This window comes from Gopherus evgoodei, chromosome 7 (assembly GCF_007399415.2).
Source record: "Gopherus evgoodei ecotype Sinaloan lineage chromosome 7, rGopEvg1_v1.p, whole genome shotgun sequence".
Taxonomy (NCBI): domain Eukaryota; kingdom Metazoa; phylum Chordata; order Testudines; family Testudinidae; genus Gopherus; species Gopherus evgoodei.
Window position 1 is genome coordinate 81,241,050 of NC_044328.1, and position 13,101 is coordinate 81,254,150.

The 13,101-nt window shown below is 48.4% G+C and overlaps 1 protein-coding gene across 1 annotated transcript in view; it reads right to left on the minus strand.

Moving 5' to 3' along the window:
- The window catches only part of GNAI2 (G protein subunit alpha i2), a 223,662-nt gene extending 213,284 nt beyond the window's left edge, over positions 1–10,378 (minus strand). Inside the window, exon 1 of the mRNA XM_030568270.1 lies at positions 10,171–10,378. Within this exon, the coding sequence (XP_030424130.1) occupies positions 10,171–10,288 (118 nt within the window). The 5' untranslated portion in view covers positions 10,289–10,378. The remainder of the gene's footprint in view (positions 1–10,170) is intronic.
- Positions 10,379–13,101: the final 2,723 nt, after the last annotated feature.

Consider the following 13,101-nt stretch of genomic DNA (forward strand, 5'->3'; position numbering starts at 1 on the left):
TCCATGATTTCAGAGAGGAAAGGACTGCGATCATAGGGCACCGTTTAAAACCAAGCCATCAGAAAGCATTACCTAATGCCTCCCTAACATGTTTGCTGGAGCTGAAATGGCAGATTAAATTTTCCAGGCAAGTGGTGCACACTGAGATTTAGGACTAGTCTACACTGGCAGCGCTTTAACATGGCTTGTCTGGTCATGGCAGAGCTCTGAAAGAGAGAGTGCTCTAAAAAAAAAAAACCCGCCACGAGGGGCACAGCTCCCAGCACTGGTGCACTGTCTACACTGGCACTTTACAGGACTGAAACTTGCTGTTTTCTTTCACACCCCTGAGCAAGAAAGTTGCAGTCCTGTAAATTGCCAGTGTAGACAAGCCCTTAGCTACACGACTATTCTAGTTTGCCAAAGCTCTAGTGCAAAAGATTCAAGACAAGAGAAGCCTTTTAAGTCTGTTTGAATGCACAAGAGCAGCAGGAAGAGAGTTAGTTCTGATTTGACAGAGGATTTGTTGAGACCTCAGTCCAGTCTTTAGCCACAACACACAAAAGCCACCGTGTTCGCTGAAAAGTATTAATTTGAGCTTGTACAAGAAGTTGGTTCTCTGATCACTGCAGCTGCTCTCCCCAAAGCAGACAAATGTCCTGATAAAACGTGGTACTGCCCTCTGCTCCAGAGGCTCACAAAGCAATAGCTCATAGCAGTTTGATAGAGTAAGATCTTTCCTCACAACACAACTTGATTATTGGGGGCGGTGGTTTTTTTGGGCGGGGGGAGTGAGAATATCCATCTAAAAACTGGAACTCTAACAAGAAAATATGTGAATTGAGTATTAGAACCATACCAGCATCACTTTGTAAAGACAGCAGACCCTGTGAAAAAATAAATCCAGACTTCAGAGTCACTGGTATTAGAAGGCTTACAATAATGATTACAATTAACAATAATGATCTCATGCCACAGGAGTTTTCCTTGACTTATCTTTAATGTACATACATCTGCCATTACCAGGCTGCCTGGGACAGTCCATCTGCCAGCATCACTTAGACATGCATACTTTCAGCCTTGTAATGAGGAACATCTTCTGGCATACAACTAACAGACCAAACATCAGATTCTCTTCAGCACTCACTTCTCACTCATAGACTCAGGTCAGAAGGGACCATTATGATCACCTAGTCTGACCTCCTGCACAATGCAGGCCACAGAATCTCACCCATCCACTCCTGTATCAAACTTGTGTCTGAGCCATTGAAGTCCTCAAACCATGGTTTAAAGGCTACAAGGTGCAAAGAATCTTCCAGCAAGTGACCCATGCTCCACGCTGCAGAGAAAGGCAAAAAAAAACCAGGGCTTCTGCCAATCTGCTGTGGAGGAAAATTCCTTCCTGACCTCAAACATGGCGATCAGCTAAATCCTGAGCATGTCGGCAAGACTCACCAGCCAGACACCCAGGAAAGAATTCTCTATAGTAACTCAGATCCCACCCCATCTAACATCCCATCACAAGCCATTGGGCATATTTACCGGTAGTAGTCAAAGACAAATTAATTGTCAAAATTAGGCTATCCCATTATACCATTCCCTCCATAAACTTATCAAGCTTAGTCTTGAAGGCAGATATGTCTTTTGACCCCACTATTCCCCTTGGAAGGCTGTTCCAGAACTTCACTCCTCCGATGGTTAGAAACCTTCATCTAATTTCAAGTCTAAACTTCCTGATAGCCAGTTTATATCCACTTGTTCTTGTGTCCACATTGGTTACTGAGCTTAAATCATTCCTCTCCCTCCCTGGTATTTATTCCTCTGATATATTTATAGAGAGCAATCATATTTCCCCTCAGCCTTCTTTGGTTAGGCTAAACAAGCCAAGCTCTTTGAGTCGCCTTTCATATGACAGGTTTTCCATTCCTCGGATCATCCTAGTAACTCTTCTCTGTACCTGTTCAAGTTTGAATTCATCCTTCTTAAACATGGGAGAACAGAACTGCACACAGTATTTCAGATGAAGTCTCACCAGTGCCTTGTATAATGGTACTAACACCTCCTTATCTCTACTGGAAATACCTCGCCTGATGCATCAAGGTCAAGACAGTTTTCATCCTGGAAGTGCTTGCTAAGTCCCAGGGACTCCTCAGTTATACAGTCACTCTTTAAAAGTCTATTAAAATATGTGCTTGTTATAGGAATTTACCGATGAGATTCACCCTGCTGTAACTGACCCAAAATTAACAACTGTGCTCAGAAATTACAAAGTTAACATTACAATTAATCACAATCTAGGCAGTAAGGTGTCTTCTGTGACTGCATTGCTTACTGCTATTCTCAATAAAGAGCAATCTGTTTGTGCAATGACTTCAAGTTAATTTGAAAGTATCTTGCAGACATGTCTCAGCTTAAATATAGGGCAATAATGACTCAAGTCTTCAGCACTATTTACACTTGAACAGCTGCTAGAAAGAAAAAATGTCTTGCTCTACTTTTGAATTTAGAGCCCCACACCAAGATCAGAATAATATTTTGTAAGTACTCTTCACTTCAGAAGGCAAGAATCATTTGGATCCTTCCCTTCTCCCCCCCACCCCCATCCTTTCCAACATAAAGATACAATTTGAAAATAAATAATTCATTCCACACTGGACATCCAAAACCAAATACTGTATGACCGAGGGCAAAATACACAAATTCACTCCAAGCTGCCACGACATTTTCTTCCCTTTAATTTTGTAGCCTACAGGTAGCAGTCAAAAACAGATGGTCATTTTGGCAGCAGTCCTGTAAATGTGACATCCACCCTCTTGGCCAACACAAAACAGGAGATTTTACAGCTTGAGCTAAAGAGCCAAGGCTACCTAGCTGGGGGCTGCAACAACTCAGATCCTCAGTGACAGGCACAAAGGGGAGGGACCTGTAACACACACTGACCAGCCCTTACACCAACGTGTGCATGCGCCCGTGCTTAACTTTACATGTCAGTAGTTCTACTAACTCCAACAGCAGTCGTGTGAATAAAATGAAGCACATGACTAATTGCTTGCAGGATGAAGGCCTTTGTTAGTAAATGAGTTACTGTAAACAGCCACAGCAAAGCACATGCGCACAGCCCCGCTTAAACTGAGAACACATATAGTAGTGAAGCACGAGGAATATTATTACCTGTAAATTAACCATGTGCATTATTTGCATTTTGCAAAACTCATGCCCTTGTTTCACATTTAACACTCAGTGCAAAAGTGATTATCCCAAAAAAACATTTGCTGCGAGCATCCATTTCAGCTAGAGAATTTTACCAAAACTAGCAAAAATGCTACAGTAGTGCTCTACAAACAGGTTTCCTGTTGTCTTTACTCAAACACAGGTGGAAATCCAAATCCAAAAGGTGTCTGCCACCTTGTAAGTTATTTTTAGTTTATAGGTGAAGCTGTTGCCCTCTGCCTTATTTATCCAGTGAATTCACCTAGCCAGCTGTAAATCCACAGGCGATCACAAGCATGTTTATCTTACAAATTATGCAGGCCAACAGATGCTAGACTCGTACAAGAGAAAATTCACTGGGGGGAAAAAAAAAAAGTCAAGCATGGATTTTTGTTTTGCTACTAAAAGTACTACAGACTCATAGACTCATAGGTCAGAAGGGACCAATCTGATCATCTAGTCTGACCTCCTGCACAAGGCAGGCCACAGAACCCCACCCATCCAGTTTTATAACAACCCCTATCCCAGGATCGAGTTATTGAAATCTTCAAAACTGGTTTGAAGACCTCAAGCTGCAGAGAAACCACCAGCAAGCGACCCGTGCCCCACGCTGCAGGGGAAGGCGAAAAACCTCCAGGGCCCCTGCCAATCCGCCCTGGAGGAAAATTCCTTCCCGACCCCAAATATGGCGATCAGCTAAACCCTGAGCATGTGGGCAAGAGTCACCAGCCAGCACCCAAGAAGGAATTCTCTGCAGTAACTCAGTTCCCATCCCATCCAACATCTCCCCGCAGATCATTGAGCAGACCTATCTGGTGGTAATCCAAGATCAATTGCCCAAATTAACAATCCTATCATAACATCCCCTCCATATACTTATCAAGCTTTCTCTTAAAGCCAGGAAAGTCTTTTGCCCCCACTACTTCCCTCGGAAGGCTGTTCCAGAACTTCACTCCCCTAATGGTTAGAAACCTTCGTCTAATTTCAAGTCTAAACTTCCTAATATCCAGTTTATACCCATTCGTCCTCGTGCCTACATTAGTACTAAACTTAAATAATTCCTCTCCCTCCCTAACGTTAACCCCCCTGATATATTTATATAGAGCAAGCATATCCCCCCGCAGCCTTCTTTGAGTCTCCTTTCATAAGGCAGTTTTTCCATTCCTCGGATCATCCTTGTAGCCCGTCTCTGAACCTGTTCCAGTTTGAATTCATCCTTCTTGAACATGGGACACCAGAACTGCACACAGTATTCCAGATGGGATCTCACCAACGCCTTGTATAACGGTACTAACACCTCCTTATCCTTGCAGGAAATACCCCGCCTGATGCATCCCAAAATCGCATTTGCTTTTTTAACAGCCGTATCACATTGGCGACTCATAGTCATCCTGCTATCAACCAGCACCCCAAGGTCCTTCTCCTCCTCCGTCGCTTCCAACTGATGCGCCCCCAACGTATATCCAAAATTCTTATTATTAGTTCCTAAATGCATAACCTTGCACTTTTCACTATTGTATTTCATCCTATTTCTATTACTCCAGTTTACAAGGTGGTTCAGATCTTCCTGAATAGTATCCCTGTCCTTCTCCGTGTTAGCAATACCCCCCAGCTTCGTGTCATCCGCAAACTTTATTAGCACATTCCCGCTCTTTGTGCCAAGGTCAGTAATAAAAAGGTTAAATAAGATCGGTCCCAAAACCGATCCTTGAGGGACTCCACTAGTGACCTCCTTCCAGCCTGACAATTCACCTTTCAATACGACCCTCTGGAGTCTCCCCTTTAACCAGTTCCTTATCCAACTTACAACTTTCATATTCATGCCCATCTTTTCCAATTTGACTAACAGTTCCCCGTGCGGAACCGTGTCGAACGCCTTACTGAAATCTAGGTAAATTATATCTACCGCATTTCCTTTATCTAAGTAATCCGTCACCTTCTCAAAGAAGGAGATCAGATTGGTTTGGCACGATCTACCTTTACTAAATCCGTGTTGCAATTCGTCCCAATTACCATTGACCTCTATGTCCTTGACTACTTTCTCCCTTAAAATTTTTTCCAAGACCTTGCATACTACAGACGTCAAGCTAACAGGCCTATAATTACCCGGATCACTTTTATTCCCTTTCTTAAAAATAGGAACTACATTAGCAATCCTCCAATCATACGGCACAACCCCCGAGTTTACCGGATTGGCTTAAAATTTTCGCTAACGGGCTCGCAATTTCACGCGCCAGTTCCTTTAATATCCTCGGATGGAGATTGTCCGGGCCCTCCGACTTCGTCCCATCGAGCTGTTCAAGTACGGCCTCTACCTCAGTTGCGGTAATATCCACTTCCATATCCACATTCCCGTTTATCATCCGTCCATCATCCCAAGGTCACTAGTCTTATTAAAAACTGAAGCAAAGTACTTGTTTAGATGTTGGGCCATGCCTAGGTTATCCTTGATCTCCATTCCATCCTCAGTGTATAGCGGCCCCACTTCTTCTTTCTTTGTTTTCTTCTTATTTATGTGGCTGTAGAACCTTTTACTATTGGTTTTTGATTCCCTTTGCAAGGTCCAGTTCAATGCGGCTTTTAGCCTTCCGCACTTTATCCCTACATGTTCTGACCTCACCAAGGTAGCTTTCCTTACTGATCCTGCCTTTCTTCCACTCCCTGTAAGCTGTCTGCTTTTGTCTAATCCCCTCTCTGAGTTGTTTGCTCATCCAGTTTGGCCTACGACTCCTGCCCATGGTTTTTTTCCCCTTTCTCGGGATGCAGGCTTCCGACAGTCTCCGCAGCTGCGACTTAAAGTAATTCCAGGCCTCCTCCGCATTCAAATCCACTAATTCCTCCGTCCAATCCACTTCCCTAACTAATTTCCTTAACTCTTTAAAATTAGCCCTCGAGAAGTCAAAAACCCTAATCCCAGATCTACATTTGTTTATCCTTCCATCTAGTTTGAACTGAATCAGCTCATGATCACTCGAACCTAGGTTGTCCCCTACCACCATTTCTTCTACGAGGTCCTCACTGCTCACCAACACCAAATCTAAAATGGCATCTCCTCTCGTAGGTACTTCAACTACAGGCACCTCATTCTGCAGCTTTATTATTAAATATTTAGGAGTTATGGGAAGACGGGAGTTAAAAGAGGCTACAAGAAACAATGTTTTAGTGCTGCTGCTTTACTTGACCCATTTATTTCTAAAGGGAAAAAAAGGATGCAAGACTAGGCCTGGATCCTTCACGCCCAAAAATAAGCTTACATGAATATGTATAGGACTTCTCCCCACCTAACTCCCCAATCCCGTAAACAGACCCCATACCTGCACAGAGCCCCAATTAAGTCAATGGAGCTACCCTGGTGTCCACCCACATGGATCCTGATTGCAGGATCTGGGCCTAAAATATTAATGGCATTAAGAAATCTTGCATTCCAGTTGGTAGGTCCTGATATCATCAGCATGTCACACCAACACAGGAATCTGATCTAATTTGTTTACTGAAATCCCTCTACAAAAGTATCAGTGTATCTCCACTGTCCTCAAATAAGACCATGGACTCTCCTAGTGGGAGTATACGTTGTTGGCACTTAACCAATATTAAATAAGTCAAGAAGTCACTGTTGTGTTGATAAAATAATGCTATAGACTAGAGCTGCTCAGATGTTAATTATGTAGTTACTAATGCAAGGTTGTGTTTAAAGAAATGAGTCTGTCTGATTTCATCATTGTTTCCTGCCACTGTTTCCTCTATTTCAAAAATCCACAAGACAGACATTTTCTAAACGGCTTTGCCATCACATGCTTCTCTCCTTCCATCCTATGTCTCCTAATCACCTCTTGTCCCAACCCACCCCACATCTTCCAGTTTGCCATCCCATCTGGGCTTCCCCACACTGTGTGGGAGTATCACACAATATGACATTTAAAAGGCTAAATGAGAAATCACTCTTCCTGGGAATTTCAGAAGCAGAATAAAATCCAATTAGGAGATTATCTAAAAAAAAATTAAAAATCTGCTTTCTTCCCCAAAGCCAAAGGACAGAGAGCGGAGATGTCTGAGTTTAATGTCAGTAAAGTGCTTTGAACACAGAAAGCGGTAGGCAAATACATTATCATTCTCATCAGCAGATGTCATTAGGGCAAAAATCTTCAATTTGGATTGGAGCTTCATTAAAAGACAGGCAGAACAAGTGGAAAAATATTAGAAGAGCAGTAAACACAGGCTGGACTGGTGCAAAGTTTGCTACTGAACTAAGCAAATAAGAGCAGCCAGAATCCACACATACTGAATTCACATTGCTGCTTCTTGTAAGGGCTTGCTTTCCACCATTCCAGTTACACTAAGGGCTGCAGAAAATACTCTTTCAATACCCTGCTACCTTGGCACTAAAGAGCAATTTACTTCCTCTTCCCCGCCACCCAAAAAAAAAAAGAAAAAGCTGGGGTTATCTAGGAAAAAGAAAAACAAAGTCTGAGGATTTTAAATCGGTGTTTACTTTCCCAGCTTACGGGGGCCCCATGATGAGCTCAGAGAAAGGAGGGGAGAGAGAAATAGTGCGGCACACAGCTGGATGTTAGAGGCATAAAGCAGCTGACAGAGCCCTTTGGCCAGTAACCTAGGACTGCAGACACAAAGCAACCCACCCAGCTTGCTCTGGGCATCTCCTGGAAGGGGATGAGCTCACCATCTGGTCTTAGTCAGATTGCAAAGGGTTTCAAAAAGGGGAAACAAAGAATCAACAAAAAGCAGTTCCACACCCTGAGCAACACTGCTCAGTGCAGCAGGGTTCACCTCACAGACCACAATGCCCCCCAAATCAAGCAGGAAGAAAGTGTTTCCAGTTTCCCCCCACAAGTTCCATCACCCTGAGCACCCGCTGTCTCTAACTCTCCCTCCGCCCCCAAGCAGTCCATCCCCAACCACAGTTGACAGGGATCCTAACTCTTCTTCAACATCATCTGCATTGGTGTGGGAGAGGGCATGGGCACTTAAAGCTTTCCCCTCCACACATTTACTCTGCAGAGGGGCTGGAAAACACAAGGCAGGGTGTATAGCTGCACAAGGGTGGAGTTCTGTAACTGGCAGGGGGTATTTGGGGAGTTGCATTCAAATGGGTGCAGCTGAAGAAAATGTTTGGAGGGTATGTGGCAGCTGGAATGTGGACAAGGCTTCAGGGAGGGTGATGGGTTTGGACGGGATGGAGTATTTCATAACATGGAAATGTTGGGCTGACAGAGGAATGGGGATTCTTTGGGGAGGCATGGACAGCTGGGGGTGTGGAGATAAGCGTCTGGCCTTTCCAGAGAAAAAGGGTAGCTGAAGGGAGGGAGTGGGGTAATAGGGAGCTGGGGAAGGAACAGGAGGGTTACATGCGGGGATCTCTGATGGAAGATGAGGAATATGGGGAGAGGATGTTCACAGCGGGTTGTACAGAAATTTGTAGGGAAGGACAGGAGTTTGTATTTAATGAGGGTGGGGAGCTTATCTGAGGAGTTGTGGGGAAGCTGTGAGAGGAACTTGGCAGTTGGGGTACATGTAGGGCTGAGGTACAGGCCTCCATATGCCATACATAGAGGCCTGCGGTATATAGGGCTGAGAAAGAGGTGGGGGCCTGTGATATCTGAAGATTGGAACTGAGAGTTTTCATCTAGGGTGGGGCTTATGGTATCTAGGAGGAAGTAGACGTGTCTGGGAGGACTGTCATGTATGGGGGTGGAGGCTGAAGTTGTATCTAGTGGGGGCTGTTATATGGGGGTATTACTAGAGAGTCTGATATATAAAAGGTGTGTGGACTGTTGCATCAGGGGTGTAAGTGTATGTAAGGGGTCATGGGCTGGATGGTCTGTGCAGGGGTGTACTGAGAGGGTCTGGTGGGTGGGGTTTATCAAGGGGGTGTGTTAGGGGAGATGTATGGGGTGTAGGCTGTACCTAGGGAGGTATATCACATGGTCACTGGGATGTACCTAGGCAGCCTGGGAATGCAGTGTGGAGGGTCTGGGGTGTCTCAGGGTGCAACATGGGGAAGTACAGGAAGCCACGAGGGTAGGTGCAATGGGCTGTACCTTGGGGTCTGCTAGGTAGGTCACTGGGCAGGATAGACTAAAAGTATGCAGGCTCTGGGTGTAGGCAAAAGGCCCTTGAGAACCATGGAGGGGGGTGTTCTATGGGAGGCAGCAGGCTGGGGGGGGGGGGGGCTCTCAGATGCTGGGGGATCCCAGGAGTGTCGCTGGGGGCTCTCAGTGGGCCCAGGAGGAGACTACTAGAGGTGAGGAGCTCGCCTGCTCGCTGGGCCAGGCGGGAGGGTGTTGCTGGGCAGGGTCAGAAGAGGGTCACTGGGATGGATGGTACCAGGGTACTGGGGGGACACAGGGCAGGGTGGTATCATGGGGGCAAGGCAGGCAGGGTGCTAGCAGGGGTACTGCTGGGCAGGACCGGGGGGCAGGCCCAGAGGGTACGAGGGCAGGGTGTCGCTGCACAGGGTGGTACTGGGGGAATACAGAGTGGCACCATGGACTTGGAGGGTCACAGGGAAGGCTGGACAAGGAGCTGGTACTGGGCACATATACCAGGCACGGGGGGGAGGGTCACAGAGCAGGGTGTATCAGGTAGTCCCAGGGGTTGCAGGGCAGGGCGGTACCACAGGTGCAAGATGGGCAGGGTGCTGGCAGGCTGGTACCAGGTGGCAGGGGTATCATCAGGAGGAACCTGGACACTGGGGGGCTGCAGGGCAGGGTGGTCCGGGGGGGGGGCAAAGCAGACCGGGACAGGGGGGTACCGGAAGGCGGGGCTGTGGCTGGGGTTCTGTGGGGCGGAGGCGGGCCAAGCAGGGCGCTGGCAGGCTGGAACCAGGGGGCGAGGGTGTCGCTGGGCAGGGCCAGGGGGCAGGCGCGAGACCAGGAGGGACCGGGGCAGGGGGCTGGCGAGGAGGCACCGAGCGGACCAGGGCACCGAGCTGTCGCTGGGCGGGAGCCGCGGGCCGGGGCTCACCCAGCAGCAGCAGCTTGACCTCCCGCGCCGCCTTCTCGCCATCTTCGCGCAGGTTCTTGTCGATCATCTTGGAGCGCTCGGCCGCCGCCTTGTCCTCGGCGCTCACGGTGCAGCCCATTGCGGGGCCGGGCTGAGGCGGATCCCGGCCGAGTCGGGCTGGTCGCGCGGCGCTAAGCTGCGTCCCCTCAGCCTGCCGGCGCCGCTCTGAGTCCAGGGCCGCCCGCCTCGGGGGCGCGGTGGGGCGGGGCCTCCGGTCGCAGGGCGGGGCCGTTCTGTAGGGGGTGTGCCTCGGGGGGAAGGGGAGGGATGGGTTGGGGGGGGTGTCTCTGTATTGGCTTGGTTTGAGGTGCAATGGGTGGGGCTGGAGTGGATCTGTATCGGGTGGGTTTGGGGGGTGCAGTGGGTGGGGGGTGTGATGGCTCTGTGTGGGGTGGGTTTGGGGGCAGTGGGTGGGGGTGTGATGGCTCTGTGTGGGGTGGGTTTGGGGGGTGCAGTGGGTGGGGGTGTGATGGCTCTGTGTGGGATGGGTTTGGGGGGTGCAGTGGGTGGGGGTGTGATGGCTCTGTGTGGGGTGTGTTTTGGGTGCAGTTGGTCGTGTGTGATGGCTCTGTATGGGTTGGGTTTGGAGTGCAATGGGTGGGGGTTGGGTGGGGTGGGTTTGGGGTGCAGTGGGTGGGGGTTGGGTGGTTCTGTATGGGGTAGGTTTGGGGTGCAATGGTTTGGTATGTGGAGGCTTGGTGTGGCATGGTTTGGGTGCAATGGATGGGGGTTGGAGGCTCTGTATAGGGTGTGTTTGTGGTGTGGTGGGTGGTTTTGAGAAATGAAGAGGGGTTAGCTCCCTTTTACAGAGAGCCAGCCAGCAGCTCTAAAATCCCTCTTAGTAGCTGTCCTATAATTGTACTACCTGTAAAGGGTTAAAAAGTCTCACTGCTATGCATAGGTAAAAGGAAGTGAGTGGGCACCTGGCCAAAAGAGCCAGTGGGAAGACTAGAACTTTTTTAAAATTGAAACAAAGTCTCCCCTTTTATCTGTCTGTTGTTCTCCCTTGGGAGAGAGGCGGCCAGGGCAGAGCTATGCTGTCAGAATTTGGGCCAGGTAGGAAAAAATCTTCAGTATCATACCTAGAAACTACTCATTTAAAACCGCAGATATGTAAGTTGATCAGGCAATGTCTTGGAAGACTCGATTAAGTTTATCTCTTTTTGTTTCTTTATGGCTTGTGGACTTCTCTGTGCTAACCCCAGATGTTTTTGTTTTCCTTGTAACCTTTAAGCTGGACTTCAAGAGAGCTATTGGTGGTACTTCATCCTTGTAATTGCTCTTTTAAAATCTAACAATAGCCTGAGCTTCCAGATATATTTTCTTTCTTGTTTTATATTGATAAAATTTACCTTTTTTAAGAACAAAGTTGAATTTTTGTGTTTTAAGAGATTTGTGCACATACTGTTTAATTAGCTGATGGCAACAGCTGATTTCCTTTCTCCTTCCCCCTTTCTTTTCTTTCTCAGCTCTTCCCTGGGGTGGGGGGTGAAAGGGCTTGAAGGTACCCCACAAGTGCACCTTCCTGGGCTCTCAAGGGGCGTTCTGCACTTGTGTGGTGGCAGCATCTACCCATCCAGAATCTTTATGGGGTGAATTTGGGGTGCAGTGGCTCTATATGGGTGGGGTTTCAGATGCAACGGCTGAGTGTGGGTGGAGCTCTTTATGGGGTATTGCCATGGGCGGAGAGTGGGATGGTTCTGTGTGGGATGTTTTTGGGGTTCATTGGTTGGGGTGGGTGGCTCTGTATTGGGTTGGTTTGGGGTGCGATGGGTAGGTTTTTTTGGCTCTGTATGGGGTGTGTTTGGGGTGGCTCTGTATGTGGTGTGTTTGTGGTGCAGTGGGTGTTTATGGGTGGCTTTGCATGGGGCAGATTTGGGATGCAATGGGAGGGCTGAGGTAGCTCTATCTGGGGTAGGTTTGGGGTGCATTGGGTGTAGGGTGGGGTAGCTATGAATGGGGTGAGTTTTACGTGCATTGTGTGGGGTGAGGTGGCACTGGCATGGGTGTGGGGTGCAATGTGTGGGTGTGGGGTCGCTCTAAATAGGGTGGGTTGGGTTGTAGTGGTGTGGGGTAGCTCTATATGGGGTTTGTCGTGCAATGGGTGGGGTGGCTCTGTACAGAGTGGATTTAGGGTGCAATGGTTTGGAGTTCTGTGGGGTGGCTCTGTGGCATGACTTTGGTGGAATGATTGGGGGTTCAGGGCTCTGTATGGGGTGGGTTTGGAATGCAATTTGTGGGGATGTATGGGGTGGGTGTGGGGTGCATTGGTTGGGGGTTGGGTGGCTCGGGTCAGTTTGGGGTGCAATGGGTGGGGTGGGTGGCTCTGTATGGGGTGGGTTTTGGGTGCAATGAATGGAGGTGGGGTGCTTCTGGGTAGGGTGGGTATGGGTTGCAGTGGGTGAGGTGCAGTGGGTTGGGATTTGGATGCGGTGAGGGTGAGTGGCTCTGTATGGGGTAATGTCATGGGCGGGGGTGGAGTGGCTCTGTGTGGGGTGGGTTTGGGGTGGAGAGGGGTGGCTCTGTGAGTTGGGTTTGGGATGCAGGGGTTGGGTGGCTCTGTATGGGGTGGATTTGGGGTGCAATGGGTGGGGTCAGTGTCTCTGAATGGGGTGGGTTTGGGGTGCAGTGGGTAGGGGTGAGATGGCTCTTTATGGGTTAGGTTTGGGATGCAGTGGGTGGGCTCTGTACGGAGTAGTGCCACAGGCAAGGGCATAGTGGCTTTATATGGGGTGGGTTTGTGGTGCAGAGGTTGGGTGGCTCTGTATGGGGGGACTTGGGGTGCAGTGGGTCAGGATGGGGTGGCTCTGTATGGGCTGGGTTTGGTATGCAGTAGGTGGGGTGCGGTGGCTCTGTATGTGGTGTGTTTGGGTTGCAGTGGATGGGGGTCAT